Below are 16,048 nucleotides of genomic sequence, written 5' to 3' on the forward strand. Positions count from 1 at the left end.
AAAAAAAAAAAAAAAAAAAAAAAAAAGTTAACCGGGCATGGTGATCCCAGCTATTTGGGAGGCCGAGGCAAGAGGATTGCTTGAGTCCAGGAGGTTAAGGCTAGAGTGAACTGTGATCGTACCACTCCACTCCACTCCTAGATAACAGAGCAAGACCCTGTCTCAAAAAAAAAAAAAAAAAGGCCGGGCGCGGTGGCTCAAGCCTGTAATCCCAGCACTTTGGGAGGCCGAGACAGGTGGATCACGAGGTCAGGAGATCGTAGACCATCCTGGCTAACACCGTGAAACCCCGTCTCTACTAAAAAATACAAAAAACTAGCCGGGCGAGGTGGCGGGCGCCTGTAGTCCCAGCTACGCGGGAGGCTGAGGCAGGAGAATGGCGTAAACCCGGGAGGCGGAGCTTGCAGTGAGCTGAGATCCGGCCACTGCACTCCAGCCTGGGCGATAGAGTGAGACTCCGTCTCAAAAAAAAAGAAAAAGAAATATAAGCAATCATTTAACAACATATTAATGATACAAACCCATCCTTCAGGAGACTGCTGTCCTCACTTTAGATAATACTTACTTGCCTTGATTTGTCAAGAATTGGAATTTGTCAAGAATTGGAATTTTGCTGATAAGTACCTACATCCAATGTCTATTGTTGCATAATAAATCACCCCAAAACTTAATGATCTAAAACAATAGTAATCACTTAACACCTCTCACAGTTTCTATGAGAAATGTGAATGTGAGGAAATCAGGAGCGGCGCATCTGAGCAGTTTTGGCTGAAGATCTCTAATAAGGTGAAGTCAGATGTTGACTGGAGCTACACTCAACTGAAGGTTTGACTGGGGCTAGAGAATCTTTTTCCAAGGTGGCTTGTTCACATGACTGGCAAGGTGATGCTGGTTGTTGGCTAGAGGCATCAGCCCCTCTCCACATGGGCCTCTCCACAGAGCTGCTTGAATGTCCTCGAGGCATGGCAGCTAATTTTCGACCTAGCCTCAGAAACTATACACCATTACTACGGCTGCATTCTGTTGGTCAAAAGGCAGGAAAATGCATCTCACCTTTTGATGAAGGAATGTCAACATTTCATTGGAAAATAAAGTCCCAGAGTGCCCAACACTTGTATAGCAATGTATGGCTTTTTTTAAATGCCCTGTTTTTCAGATGAGGAAATTGAATCTCAGAGAGGTAGAGTAGCTAGTCTGAGGTCTGGTGAGAAGGATGAAAGTCCAGTTCTTCTGACTCCTAGTATATGCTGGTGAAGCCTATCCAAATTATCTTGTCCCATCTCCCATATGCTATTGTAACTGAGAATCACACTGGGTTTTTTGTGTCTCCAGCATCTTCAGGATATGTGGGGCTCTCTTCATCCAGGTGCTTTAGATATGTCCTTATGTGGTATCTCTCTGTAACTTGTCATTTTATTGAGTTAGGCTGTAGGTCTTATGGAAGTACATTTCAACTAACTGGAATCTTTCTTACAAAAGTGCTTCATCAATGAAAAATGAAACGTTTTCCAATATTGTTCATGCCATTTGCCTCAAAAATCTGCGAGACAGTAACATTACAGTATGTGTGTTCTTACTCTCTTTGATTATCCTGGTATTATTACATCTTACTTGTCTTTAAACAGGAAATAAGTAATCACTGCTTGCTTTCAGTAGTTTCCATATTACTTGGTCATTGTAAAAAGGAGGTTGTATCATTTTTGATGTTCCGCCTGCCAGAATTAAAATCCAGCTGCCATAATCATTTTCTGTTATTCTTGGTTTCAGGTAAAACTTCCTTTTCCTGTAGATCAAATCACAGATCTTCCAAGGAACGATTTCCAGATGATGATTAAGATGCACAAGCTAACCTCAGAACAGTTAGAGTTCATTCATGATGTCCGACGGCGCAGCAAGAACCGCATCGCAGCCCAGCGCTGCCGCAAGAGGAAACTGGACTGTATTCAGAATTTAGAATGTGAAATCCGCAAATTGGTGAGTTGGCCCATCCACTGTGATCCGCAACCGGAAGTGACCAGGACCAATGTAAAGGAACAGCAAAGAAAGTTGGAAAAGTAGAAAGAAGAGTCATCCTTTGGGGAAGTTTGGGTTTATTTTTTAACAAGTTTCTCAACAGAAGTAATAGCTTTACATCTGCTCTATGTGTGTGTGTGTGCACGTGCACACACGCGCAGATGTGTAATAGTGTGTCAATATTTTATATCCTTCAGTCATTATTCATATAGAGGTAGTTCTTTTTTATTTCTCATCCAACGTGAAAATAACTGATGTTGGCCAGGCGTGGTGGCTCACACCTGTAATCCTAGCACTTTGAAAGGCCAAGGCAGGTGGATCACTTGAGGTCAGGAGTTTGAAACCAGCCTGGCCAACATGGTGAAACTCCGTCTCTACTAAAAATGCAAAAAATTAGCCGGGCATGGTGGCACGTGCCTGTAATCCGAGCTACTCAGGAGACTGAGGCAAGATAATCACTTGAGCAGGGGAGGTGGAGGTTGCAGTGAGTGGAGATTGCGTCACTGCCCTCCAGCCTGGGTGATAGAGTGAGACCCTGTCTCAAAAAAATAAATGAATAACTGATGTTAATTTTGAGCATCTATGGACCAGGTATTCTTCTAAATGGTTTTTGGGGATGATCCCATTTAATCCTCACATTAACGCTATGACTTAGGCACTCCTTTATCCCCATTTACAGAGGAGGAAACTGCAATGCAGAAGGGTTGGGTAACTTCCCAGTACTTGGTAGAACTTGAATGCAAATCCAGGTGTCTGATTCCAAATCGTGTCTTGTACCACTGCTTTCTCCTGCCTCCTTATAGAAGAGAATGGATTAGAGATAGGACGCCTACCTGCAGAGGGGCCGTTGCTCAGGAGATGATCTCCTGGCATCCTTTTCAGCCCCAGGGTCCTTTCTTTTGCAATTCTGCCTCAAGGTGGTTGTCATAGCCATCCCTGTGCCTGAGAGTGTTTTGTCACAGAAAACAAACTCCCATCTCCCAGGCTCCCCCATATACTTAGAGCTATGTGCCCCCACCCCTTCTCCTTGGTAAGCAGCCATAAGCTACAGAAAGTAAATCCAGGTGACCTCGGGCTCCTGACTGTAGCTTTGAAGGCAACCAACTCAACCTCCTTCAGCTCTAACTTTCTGCCACCAAATAACAGAAAGTCATCTCAGGTGCCATGTCTGTGTCAGGCTGAAGAAGAGGGAGGCTGCATGATGTGGTCATGATCTAAGTGTGGCTCCTCAGACTGTTTGCAGCACCCTCTGGCCTCATGGTGAGCCACCAGCTGATGAGAACCAAAGCGCAAGGATGAGATGTTAGAAAAGCACAGGATATATGTTATCAAGATAGCCCTGGACTTCAGGGTTTTGTGTTGTTGTTGTTGTTGTTGTTGTTTTGTGTTTTCTTTTGTTTTGTTTTTGACACTCACCAACCAGGGAAAATGTCTGTCTTTAGTAGCTCCCATCACCAACAAAGAAAGTCCAAGCTTCTTAGTAGGACCTCTCCTGCCCTTTGTGTTTCAGTCTGTAGCTGCCTCTCCAGTGTCACCATCCACTCCCTTCCTAGGACTTGATCCCTGATAAAATCAATCTCTGCACTTGTGCCTACACCATTTCCTCTCTGTCTTGGGACATTCCTCTACTTTTTCTATCTCCTTTGTTCTTTAAGAGTCAGGTCATGGCTGGGCACCATGGCTTACACCTGTAATTGCAGTACTTTGGGAGGTTGAGGCAGGAGGATCACTTAAGGCCAAAAGTTTGAGACTAGCCTGGGCAATATAGCAAGACCCCATCTCTGAATGAATGAGTCAGGTTATGCATCACCTCTCTAGGAAGCCCCTTTCCTGAGTCCCCCGTTAGGCTGGGCACCTGCCCATGGAACCCTGATCTGACCTCTGGCTTAATGCTTATCACTTACTCTTGAGTTATCTTTACATATGTCTGTTTCCCCAGCCCACAGCCCTCAACTGTCAGTTCCTCAAGGACAAGGACAGTGACTTGATCATTTCTGAATATCCAGTGTTGGACCCATTGCTGGGGTCAAGAAAATGTCTGTTGCCCTAAAATTTGCTGGATATTGTGACTTTTCAGTTCAGGGGATTATGAGTTTCTTCTTTCAAGTATTTCTTTAACATTGTTTACTTTTGTTAAACAACAAAATTTAATTTAAATCACATAAGGAGACAACATTCCTGCTGGTGACTGTGGGTCTTCTGAAAGCCTGCTGGGCTTAGGTAGTTAAGTCCACTGGGTGTGAGTCTACAGGGGCCTAGCCACATGTCTATAGTGCCCTGCACTCCTCTTAAGGTAGTAAAATAACTTCAGTCACCCACATTTGAGAAATGCCTGGTTTTGGTAATTCCCCTTCTGCTTAGTGTAGTGTTGTAATACTGAACAAATAAAATCCAAGCCACAGACCAGGCAGATATCTAAAGCACTTTGCCAGCATTTTTCAACTAAAAAACCAAAAGAGCATCATCTAGTTCTCCAACCACTTTTTAGCATCCCTTAAATAATGTGTTGTGTTTCAGTGCTGAATGAGAACACACTCGTCAGTGTGCATGTGTGACTTAGAGCTTCATGGTTTTAACCAAGGCGTGAGTTACACTGTCTTTCCTGCTGCTGCCACACGCAGCACCTTGTTTTTTCCCCCTAGAAAGTGTCCTGGAACATTTAACAAATGAGTAGGCCTGGAAGGGTCAGTGCTTTGGCCAGGGCAATGTGGCAGAATGATCCTGGGGTTCCTCTCCCAGCGCCCAAGCAGTATTGCCCCTCACTTTGCAGATTTCTATACTAAAAGGGGAGAGCTCCAGGTTGCACAGCCACCCATACAAGTTTTCTCCCCAAGGAGACATCCCAGATGTGTTTTGTTTCTTATCTGCCACCCTGTGACGGGGATGCAGTGTCCTGGCAGGGATGGCGTTGGTGGATGGAGCAGCTTCCACCTCTCCCCAGTCCCTCCCTGCCCAGTCCCCAGCAGGCCCTGCACTCACTCCCCACTCCCACGTTGTCTCCCACACACCCGCCACTCAGCTGTTGCAAACTCGCATAATGTATTTCTCTCAAGTTGCACTTCTACATCTGTTTATTTTTCCTTTTTAAAATGTATTTTCTTGATAAATTTATAAATATTTTAGCAGGTGCCCTTTCCCGGTGTAAATCTGTCTTTCCAACACACATGCCCACGCCGCCTGCCAGATTGCGTTCATGTTACGGCACATGCAGTTTCTGTGTCGGAGACCTGTTCCTTGTGCATGTCGCATGCCTGCTCCTCCCTTTCTCCTCTTCATTTTCTCTCCCATGCTCTTCTGCCTGTGCTTGCAAAGGGTTGGTGAGAACTGACTTCATGCTGCTTCAGATGCCCCTTTTCTTCATCCACTTCATTGTGTGTGCCTCATGGAACCCCATCTCCTCCCCTCACCCGCACGCAATTTTTTTTTTTTTTTTTTTTTTTTTTGAGATGGAGTCTCACTCTGTCGCCCAGACTGGAGTGCAGTAGTGTGATCTTGTCTCGCTGCAACCTCCACCTCCCCGATTCAAGCAATTCTCATGTCTCACCCTCCTGAGTAGCTGGGATTACAAGCATGCCCCCAACACGCCCAGCTAATTTGTGTGTTTTTAGTGGATAAGGGGTTTCACCATGTTTGCCAGGCTGGTCTCGAACTCCTGACCTCAGGTGATCCACCCACCTCAGCCTCCCAAAGTGCGGGGATTACAGGCATGACCCACCACGCCCAGCCCCCTTCCCACAAATGTTGATGGTAAAACCTTAATTAGTCTCCAGTCTGTTGCTGAAGTCATCTCTGTTGGGATGGTGAATTTCAGGAACACAAAAGCATGTGTAGGATTTTGTTTAAGGAGAACATCTCAGAACCTTGGGCTAGCACGCAAGGGTTCAGGCTCCATCCTTCCTTCTCGCTTCCCAAGTCTGGGAGAATCGCTGCTCCAGACCCACTGCACATACCCCAGCTGTCCTAGAGAGGGTCCCTCCTGTTCAGTCTGCTCTGCTACCAAGGCCAGAGAGCCTGTGATGTTGGGTTCTATATGAAATTCCATATGTTAGGCAACCATAGGAAATTGCTGATGACTTTTTTTGGGTTTTTTTTTAATACACTTTTTTTTTTTTTGGCGGGGGAAGACAGGGTCTCGCTCTGCCACCCAGGGTGAGTGACACCATCTCACTCACTGCAGCTTCCACCACCTGGGCAGAAGTGATCCTCCCACCTCAGCCTTCCAAGAAGCTGAAACTACAGGCGTGCGCCACCACAGGCTAATTTTTGTATTTTTTGTAGAGAAGGGGTTTTGCCATGTTGCCCAAGCTGGTCTCAAACTCCTGAGCTCAAGGGATCCACACAACTTGGCCTCCCATAGTGCTGGGATTACAGGTGTGAGCCACTGCACCCCAGCCTGGCTTACTTTTTTAGGAGCAGTTTTAGGTTCACAGCAAAATTGAACACACTATACAGAGAGTTCCCATATGTTCCCTGTTCCCACACACACAGCCTCCCCCACTGTCAGCATGCCCCACAAAGTGTACACGTGTTAGTCAATGAACCTACACTGACACATCATTATCACCCGAGTCCGTAGTTTACGTTAGAGCTCACTCTTGGTGTTGTACATTCTGTGGGTTTGGACAAATGTCTAATGACATGGACCCGCCAGTATAGTGTCATACAGAGGGCTTTCACTGTCCCCAAATCCTCTGTGCTCCGCCTGTTCAACCCTCTTTACCCCTGGCAATCACAGATCTTTTTACTGTCTCCAGAGTTTTGCTTTTTTTGAAATGTCATGTAGTTGGAATGGTAGATTTTGCCTTTCAAAATGGCAACCTGATACATTTGGGGGAGATTTTCAGTCACAAGATTGGGACTGAGAGTTTTTAACTTAACTCTCTACAAACCCCAAATTCCGGGAAACCAAAACATTGACTCTGAAGTTTTCTGATGGGTGACGATTTTGCCGGTTGTTTGCCTGGGCCTTGGAGAGGGATGAAGAGGTGTCCTGGGGAAGATGTTGGCGTCAGCAGCCCATCTGGATGGGCTGCTCAGATGGGAGGTGTGGCAGAAGCCCCTCTCTGGGCTCCCTGAATATGTATCTTTAAGTTTCTAGAGCCTGACCTAGTCATTCTTGAGTTACATTATAATGGTGGATGCAAAACAAAGGCTGGAAAACCTCCTGAAACGAGGCCTTCTGTCCTCCAATTCAGGCTTGATCAACCCTTCTCTTTTTTTGTCTGCTGTCCAGGTGTGTGAGAAAGAGAAACTGTTGTCAGAGAGGAATCAACTGAAAGCATGCATGGGGGAACTGTTGGACAACTTCTCTTGCCTTTCCCAGGAAGTCTGCCGAGACATCCAGAGCCCCGAGCAGATCCAGGCCCTGCATCGGTATTGCCCTGTCCTCAGACCCATGGACCTGCCCACAGCCTCCAGTATTAACCCTGCGCCCTTGGGTGTTGAGCAGAACATTGCAGCCTCCCAATGCGCAGTGGGGGAAAATGTGCCCTGCTGCTTGGAGCCAGGCGCAGCTCCCCCCGGACCCCCCTGGGCACCCAGCAACACCTCCGAGAATTGTACCTCTGGGAGGAGGCTAGAAGGCACTGACCCCGGAACCTTCTCAGAGAGAGGAGGACCTCCTCTTGAACCCAGGAGCCAAACAGTGACCGTGGACTTCTGCCAGGAAATGACTGATAAGTGTACAACTGACGAACAGCCCAGGAAAGATTACACCTAGTGACTCGGCTCTGCCTCCTGGTCTGCACACCTCTCCCATCCAGGCATTCTTCAGTCAGCCTGTGGCACTGTTCATCTGCTGTCCCGAAGAAACCGAGAACACATTTGGTGCACACTACAGCGGTCTTAGCAGCAATACTGTTCCGAAGTATTCTCTCCTCTTCTCGAGCAGGAGTGATAGATAGTTACCTTCACAATGGTGCTACCCCTTGCCCAGGCAAGGAAAGACAGCAGTGATGACACTGTCTGTCTGTGGCTCAATTTCAGTCTTCACAGGGATAGACTACAACACCTCTAGGCCCCAACCACGGATTTTTTTTCTCAGTGGCCCATGTCACAAACCCTATCTCAGGAATTTCTTCTGAATGTTCAATTTTTTTCATTGAAGACAGCTTCTATACACATCAAAGTTTTATAGCTAGACTGTACATATTATATATAATATATATATCCATATGCAAAAGTCCTGCATGCCTCAACTTTCTCATCCTAAAACTGGAAACTTATTTCTCATTTAGAAACAGGTTCCAACATTCCTCTTCTTTTGTCTCTGATGCTAGAACTAGTTTGGTAACTGTTAACATGGTCATTTTTCTTGCTTCACAGTTCACTTTTCAATTTGTACTTATTTATGGACAAAATTCAGTGTTGGAAGCTTTTTCCCAAGGTTTTATTTCAGATTTCTTTTTCATTTGGTTTGGTTTTGGCACCGCCACATGGTGTCATTTGAGTATTGTGGGTTTGTTTTTTGTTTGTTTGGGGGGCTTTTGTTTGTTTTTGGTTTTTTTGTTTTTTTCCTTGCAGATACTGTACAGTAATGGTCAACTTTGCCACTTGCACTGAGTTTTGGGTCAAACCTATTTTCTTAAATGAAGTTGTAACTTCAGTATAACTCAAGTATACTGTATGTTCTTTGCTTTTAGTTAAAAAAGTAAAACATTTTAGCTAATTAAAAAGCACTCAGGTGATAATTATGTAGGAAAACAATCTTGCCAAATAATGAATTCATCCTAGGATATGTAGACAATAATCTGCTTGAATATTTTTATATTTCACCTCCTCCCCACCTTTCCCTAAGCAAAGTTTAAATGCAGATAGAGAGTTCAGAGTTGATGCTGGATGTTCAGATTCCTAAGTGGGGAGAGAGTTTGGACATCTCACTCAAAAGTACATCAGAAAAACAGGAATCCATGATTTTATACCAGAACTCAGCAGGCATTGGCTCCTAGAAATCAAGCTAGAACGTTTTCACCCAGGGAGTAAGTCCCATTCATTTCAACACGTCCTGAGGCCTCGGCTTGCTCTGGAAGTGTTGTGCTGTAGGACCTGCCCCCATGAAGGACGGGGCCAACCAGCCACCGGCTTTCCTGCCCAGGCTCAGCCTCCCAGGACATCTGGCCTGAGGGGATTTGAATCACAGCCCCGAAGGTCCTGCCTTCACCCTGTTGGGAGAGAGCAGGGCATCCTGGCATCTGCGATCCATCCCTGACACAGGCTGACACATTCTTTCTCCTTTCCTTCTTCAAAGGCTTGGAGTTATCTTCTGAGGTTTTTCTGCCAGTCTCTTGTCTGAAGGCAGACTTCATTCTGAGGCTTTGGACAAGCTATCACCGGGAGCCCTCCCTGTCCCCTTCCCGAATCACACATATACCCTACCCTCACCTGATGATAATTTTCTCTTCTTGCTGCAAAACTGGTTGACTTGCAACCCAGAGAGAGCAGCTTCCCTTGGCTCTGGGGGCGTGTTGGCCCCAGCCACGTTTACAGGAAGGTGTGCCCCAGAGGAGGAGGAATCAGCTCCCTCGCTCCAGTGGCCTTGGGTCTGGGTCTCACTGAGCAGCCCGAGGGCCACTCCAGCCCGGCTGGGGAAGAGAGTCCTGAACGGTTTGATGTGGGGACGGGGTGGTGGGCAGTGGGGAATAGATGGTTGACTTTGTTTCTTTCTTTGTGCCATTGTTTGGACAATATTAAAGCTGCATGTAAAAGGGGAAATTAGTATACGATGTAGGCGAACAGTGAAATCATAGTAACATATGTTTTAGTATTATTAACTTTTTTCTGTACAAATATTAGCACTAAATGTTTAAATATGTACGAATGCCAGAAATTTGTCAGTTCATGCAGTAGGATAAAAAAAAAAAAAAGGCTCTTTTAAACAGTTCCACTTTTAAAACCTGCCTCTGGGTTTTTGTTTTTTCTCGTGTGTGTGTGTGTGTGTATGTTTGTGTGTGTGTGTGTGTGTGTGTGTGCTTGTCTGAAACAGATCTTGATAAAGCTCTGTGTTGGAGCTGCTGGTTTTTGTTATGGTTGTTGGAATTTCTTGGCCTACTAGGACAGTTCTGTGCTTCACCATGAGGTTTGCCTTTGTGGAAAACTGGTGACAGCGAGAATATAAACTCAATGTGAATCACGTGGTACTTCACAGGCGTGTGTTATGGTGGAGTCAGCTGACAGTATTTTGCTTTTTAACTCTATTGTTGCCTTTCCAAGTGACCTCTCCTCTTCTTTTAAAAAAAGAACACTTTCTGCTCATATCATAACCAGGTCCAACCCAGCTTCTTGGCATGAGGTTTACCCTGGTAACAACTCATGTGCAACTGGTAGTCTTGACCACATTCCATCCATTTCCCCAGGTTTCTATGGTTCAGTAGCCCAGACCTGTTTGGCAGTCATTTCTAGGAGGGGCAGGGTCTCTTTATTTCTCTCCACCCTAACTCAGACCTCACCCTCCTCCCACCAACCCCTGCCTCGCTTTTCTTCCTCTTCCCCCAACCTAACTTCTGCCATGGGAACTGGTTAAAAACACTGCTCTAAAAACCATCTTCCAGTTTCGTAGGGATTTCTAACAAGTTATTTCATTCATAATACACCATGAACAGTGACTAGCTTAGTGCAGTTGTTCATGTGATGTGTGCGTGTCTTTTCCTATTCGGAACTGTGTGCTTGTCAAAATTATTTCTGGGTTGATTCAAAGGGAGGACTTGCTGGGGACCAGAATCCAAACGGCCTCAAGTGGAATTTTAAAACCCGGCCTGCCTCTTTTCCCTGGGATCCGTCGGTCAACCCCACGCCTTTTAGGAAAAAAAAAAAGCAAGTGAACAGCAAGGAAGAGTGTTTGCACAGTACAGTGACATTTGGTTGTTTTTAAGGCTCTTTTACAAAAATAAAAGACCCTCCAACCACGGGCTGTTTAGGAGGATGCCTGCCTGGGTCTCCAAATGGCTGGGGCAGGAATGGTTGTTGGGGCAGAGCCAGTGGAGATGACCCTGAGACTAATGAACATCCCACCTAAATCCAGTCCTCCCCTTGGATCTGCCTTTGTCCTGCTTGTGTCTCCAGGCAACCTCTCTTCAAGTTGGTCAGGCTTTGGGCAGGTGAGTGCTTTGCTGTATGTGTTTGTTTCTCTGTATTATCTGGGGGTGCCTTGATTAAAATTGAGCTTCATTACATACTGATTCTGGAACAAAACTGTTAGAAAAACCTAAAAAAAAAAAGCTGACAAAGTTATGAGGCCATCCTGCTACTTCTCTTCTGAGTTCCCAGCAATAACTCAGGCGTCAGAGGTGATGCTGCAGTGGAAAACCTGACTGTGTGTCTGCAACTGTATGTTGTGCGAGTAATTTATTAACTGTCTTTCTAAAGGTTTGCTGCTTTTAAGATGCACTATAATTCAGGATGTAATCCTTACATTGCTTTTCCAAGGAAGTAAAAAAAAAAGTGATTAGTATGACAGCTGCCACTACTCCTTCAAAAGGAGCCAGGACCAGCAACAGGACTCATAAGAGGACTGGCTAAAGTGAAGTGTGCACAGTGTGAAGTTTAATGCTGTTGTCAAGAGGCCTAAACCCACATTTTCTCTTTTAATATTTTATGATTGCCATCAAAGAAGAAGAAAAAGAAAGAACAGACAAAGGTTTGAAAATGGTAAGCCTGTAAAGACACCAAAAACTCCTGTCCCGTGAAGCTGCTTGACATCCTGTGGAGTAGCATGATCCTCTCAAAATGAGGAAGAGCTGCCTGAAAGCTTTCTCAAGTCCCTGTTTGGCTACCTACTCCTCTACATTATGCCCCATTTAAACTAGAAGCTGTTTTAGAGATGACTTCAAACTGCTCCACTGTTGCTTACAGTTTAGGAGGAGTCTCAGATCCATAAAGGAGCAAGAATCAAGTTTGGTCCTCAAATGACTGTAAATAGACTAAAGAACAAGGTGTTTTTTTGTTTTGTTTTGTTTTATTTTTTAAGAATAAAGCTGTTCGTTGTACCATGAGTTAGTGTTTCTTCCCCAGATTGAGGACTCTGTTGAAAGTTCGACTTCTGGTGAGCCAGTCCACAGTACAATGCCCTGTTGTGGAGTTGGTATTCACACAGGAAGTCTGTGTGCACGAGGCATTGTGTGTTGAAAGTGTATGTTGATAGTACTGCCCGAGCCATCTCATGACCCCAGCATCCAAAACCGATGCTGTAGAACAGAACATACTTGTACACAAATAGTGTGTGCAAATAGCATTTGTACATAGAAAAGTCTTATTGTGGCAGATTGAGGATAAATTATTCAACTGACGGTGCAAAAGCATTACTTGCAAAGAAAAGTAAGTTTATAGTATTTTCCTACACTCCACCCTGGGAGATGATATTTCTATCAAATGAATATCAGTGCATTTTAAATGTAATATGAAAACGATGCTGCCATTTTGTGAAGAATACCCACTTGGTTGCAGAGGCCAACTTTCATAGCTTTGATTTAATGTTGTGACATGGTGTATGCATATCACTGTCAAGCAATGGATAAACAGCTCTGACTTTCATTCTCATTCCAGTTTATTGACCTCAGATAAAACACTGGCCCTTCTTAGAAGCAGAAGTGCACCAAGACCATTCATTTCAGGTAGACTCACATTCAGTGCCAAGCGCTCCCATGGGAATAATCAGACGCATATGTTGCGAAAGAGTGAAGGGACTTGGACAAAGGGGTTTTCCTACAGATGGATGCTCAGTCTTCTACCAAAACATGTTTGGAGGCAGAAGCTCCCCTTAAGTCCCAACAATGTATTTTGTGTGTGCAAATCCTGGGATGCCTGTTCACGCTCTGACATAAAGACATGGCACCTCTAGTGAGTGAGCAGGAAGATTCCATATGCGTTTGGGAGCTTCAGGTGCTTGTTAGACACAGTGAGCCATTCAAGGCAAGCAGCACCTTTGCTAGTGAGGCCAAGAGGGCCTGTGACAATTTGTTCCAGAACCAGTCTGATGCAAGTGCACCTCTAATATATGCCTTACAAACTCCAGAGGCCATATTCAAAACAGGGTCTTCTCAGTGTATGCAAGGGGCCGCAGCCCCTCTTCTCTTCCTCCCCAGGTTGAACAATACGGACAGTTTTCACACATATCTACCTGTATAACCCTCTGTACCTCTCATAACTGGTCAACGACTGTAACAGGTTACATCAGGTGTTTTTCTACATACTTTTTACACAGATTCTATGCGATTTAATGTAACAATTCAATGCATCATTTTATTGTACTAGTTCTTAGGCTTGTCCTTATTTTTTTCTAAGTGACTGTGGTTTTTCTTGTGGTTTTATTGTAAAATGAAAGGCTGTTGATGCTTATTCTCTGTAACTAAGAATTTTTACCTTTTGGGGAAAAAAAGCATTGCTATGAACTAATGAATTGAAACTTCATTTACTCATTGTAAATACACTATTGTGCAAAAAAAGTTTTCACTCAATTGAATTGCTAGTGTTAACTGAATTTTGTCTAGACACCATTTCTGTTGATGAAATAAAGACATATCATTATGCATTGTAAACTGATTTTCTTTCTCTCTGATCCCTGTGTTCCAAATTACAGAGTGAGAAACCTCAGGAAATCTTTTTTCCTAGAGGCCATTTCTCTTCCTCTGACTTGGACCCTTAGTTGCTACCTGATTAATGTGATTAGGAATCTTTAAAATTTGATAATACTAATGTGATTCCCAAACTCTGAATTTTAAAAATCCCTAGTGCCTGTGAGAGTAGAGAAAAGGCTTTAAGCCCAATTTCTCGGTTTTGATATTGTGCCGTCACCATGCAGGATGTTACCACGGGAGAAAACTGGGTGATGGGTATCATTTCTTGCAACTGCATGTAAATCTGCAATTATATCCCAAAAAAAGGCTTAATTTTTTAAAAACTAAATGAAAGTAAATGAGAAAGAACATTAAACCAACACCAAGATGCAATGAGTTGCAAGGAAAGATGTGTAGAATTGTGGTTGAGGAATCCACACAGTCACACATCGGTTAGTGAGGGGGTACGTTCTGAGAAATGCATCCTTACACAATTTCATATTGTGAGCACCGGCCCAGATGGGAAAGCCTATGACACACCTAGACTATATGCTCCTAGGCTGCGAAATGGTGCAGCATGTAACTGTACTGGATATGGTAGGCAATTGTAACACCAGGGTAAGTGTTTGTGTATCTTAACATAGAAAAGGTGCGGTAAAAATAGGGTTTACGATCTTACGGAACCACTGTCATATATTCGTTCCATCATTGACCAAAACATGGTTATGCCACGCATGACTGTACAGTTTAAAAGGTGTATTCTAAAAGTGTATTTGATAGTTGTGTCTTAGGTTTTGACGTAAAGAGAAAACAAGATACCAAATGGTGGGCAGGTCAAGTGACCATGAGCAAACACTGGACTCAGAGGTGAGAGAAAGTCACTAGAGCAGAGCAGGGACGGTCTGAGCTGTCAGCGAGGCTGTAACGAGTGCATGCACATGGTGTCTGGGCAGGGCAGGGCTGTGCTGCCGAGATCCATGCTTTAAGAAGTGCACCTGACCGCCAGATGGGAAAACTGAAATTAAAAGCTGCCAAGGGCCGGGCGCGGTGGCTCAAGCCTGTAATCCCAGCACTTTGGGAGGCCGAGACGGGCGGATCACGAGGTCAGGAGATCGAGACCATCCTGGCTAACACGGTGAAACCCCGTCTCTACTAAAAAAATACAAAAAACTAGCCGGGCGAAGTGGCAGGCGCCTGTAGTCCCAGCTACTCCGGAGGCTGAGGCAGGAGAATGGCGTAAACCCGGGAGGCGGAGCTTGCAGTGAGCTGAGATCTGGCCACTGCACTCCAGCCTGGGCAACAGAGCCAGACTCTGGCTCAAAAAAAAAAAAAAAAAGCTGCCAAGTTCTCCTCCCTCAGGCGAGTCTCCATGGGCACCTATGGAGTCAAGGAAGGCTTCCTGACAGCAGGTCATGGGTTTTGCAAATGTGTGCTGCTCTGACAACATCATAGTCATAACATTGTCGGTACTAGAGGTGGCTTACCTATCCCTGAAGATGGGAAGTTAATCCACTCTGAGAAAAACAGGTGGGTCAGAGTCCCAGAATTTTCTGTGGGAAAACCTGGTAATTTAGAACTGATGATCCTTTGCACCTTCAACCCTGACATTTGCTCTTGTGATGCAAATAACGGTCATGCATTGAAGCAAAATAAACCTCACCAGCTGTTGTGTCCTGCAAAACAGGTGTCCCCGACCCCTGGGTCGCAGACTGGTTCCGGTCCATGACCTGTTAGGAACATGCCTCACAGCAGGAGGTGAGCAGCTGGGGAGTGAACATTACTGCCTGAGCTCCGCCTCCTGCCATCAGCGGTGGCATTAGATTCCCATAGGAGCGCAAACCCTACCGGGAACGGTGCATGTGTGGGATCTGGGTTGCAGCTCCTTATGAGACGCTAATGCCTGATGAGCTGAGGTGGAACAGTTTCATCCCGAAAACATCCCCAACCCCGCTACCTCTGGTCCGTAGAAAAATTGTCTTCCACGATACCAGTCCCTGGTGCCAAAAAGGTTGGGAATCGCAGCTACAAAAGAGCTTTTAAGCACTGTCCAGCCCCAGGTGGACAGCAGCCATTCTCTTTCCTACTTTACATGTGCTTCTTACGGGAAATTTGTATCTGCCTCTGGGGCACAGTGAGGACAGGTTGCCTCTACACCAGGCCCTGCCAGCAGTTTTGTTATATGTATTTGGAAATAACTGAGCTGTTCTTTGAAATCATTTTAGAATCTTTCCCTCTTCTCCAACCCACCACCTCACCCAACTCTGCCCCACCACTTGGGATGCATTAGCAAGATTATACCTAATGTTTAACACCAGCTGGTGAAGTTGCCATGAGCAGAAATGGGTTTCCAATTCTCCTCACTGAGCACCTATGTCTTCCTGATACAAATGAACACAATACTTCCTGGTGTCAAAAAATCAAGGCCTAGAGAGATGGAGAAAGCCACACATCCCATTACACAAGTGTCTTTCATTTCACTCAAGAGCATG

The 16,048-nt window shown here is 45.0% G+C and overlaps 1 protein-coding gene across 4 annotated transcripts in view; it reads left to right on the forward strand.

The window, feature by feature from the left end:
- BACH2 (BACH transcriptional regulator 2) overlaps positions 1-13,538 on the forward strand; it is a 385,872-nt gene extending 372,334 nt beyond the window's left edge. For 3 of the 4 annotated variants that reach the window (XM_017876778.1, XM_017876780.1, XM_017876779.1), the window contains exons 6-7: positions 1,768-1,974; positions 7,247-13,538. In XM_017876778.1, the coding sequence (XP_017732267.1) occupies positions 1,768-1,974; positions 7,247-7,732 (693 nt within the window). In that variant the 3' untranslated portion in view covers positions 7,733-13,538. The remainder of the gene's footprint in view (positions 1-1,767; positions 1,975-7,246) is intronic. The other variant, XM_017876781.1, reaches the window with a different exon arrangement.
- The last annotated feature ends 2,510 nt before the right edge of the window (positions 13,539-16,048 follow it).

Source organism: Rhinopithecus bieti, unplaced genomic scaffold (genome assembly GCF_001698545.2).
Source record: "Rhinopithecus bieti isolate Rb0 unplaced genomic scaffold, ASM169854v2 scaffold_10354, whole genome shotgun sequence".
Lineage (NCBI taxonomy): Eukaryota > Metazoa > Chordata > Mammalia > Primates > Cercopithecidae > Rhinopithecus > Rhinopithecus bieti.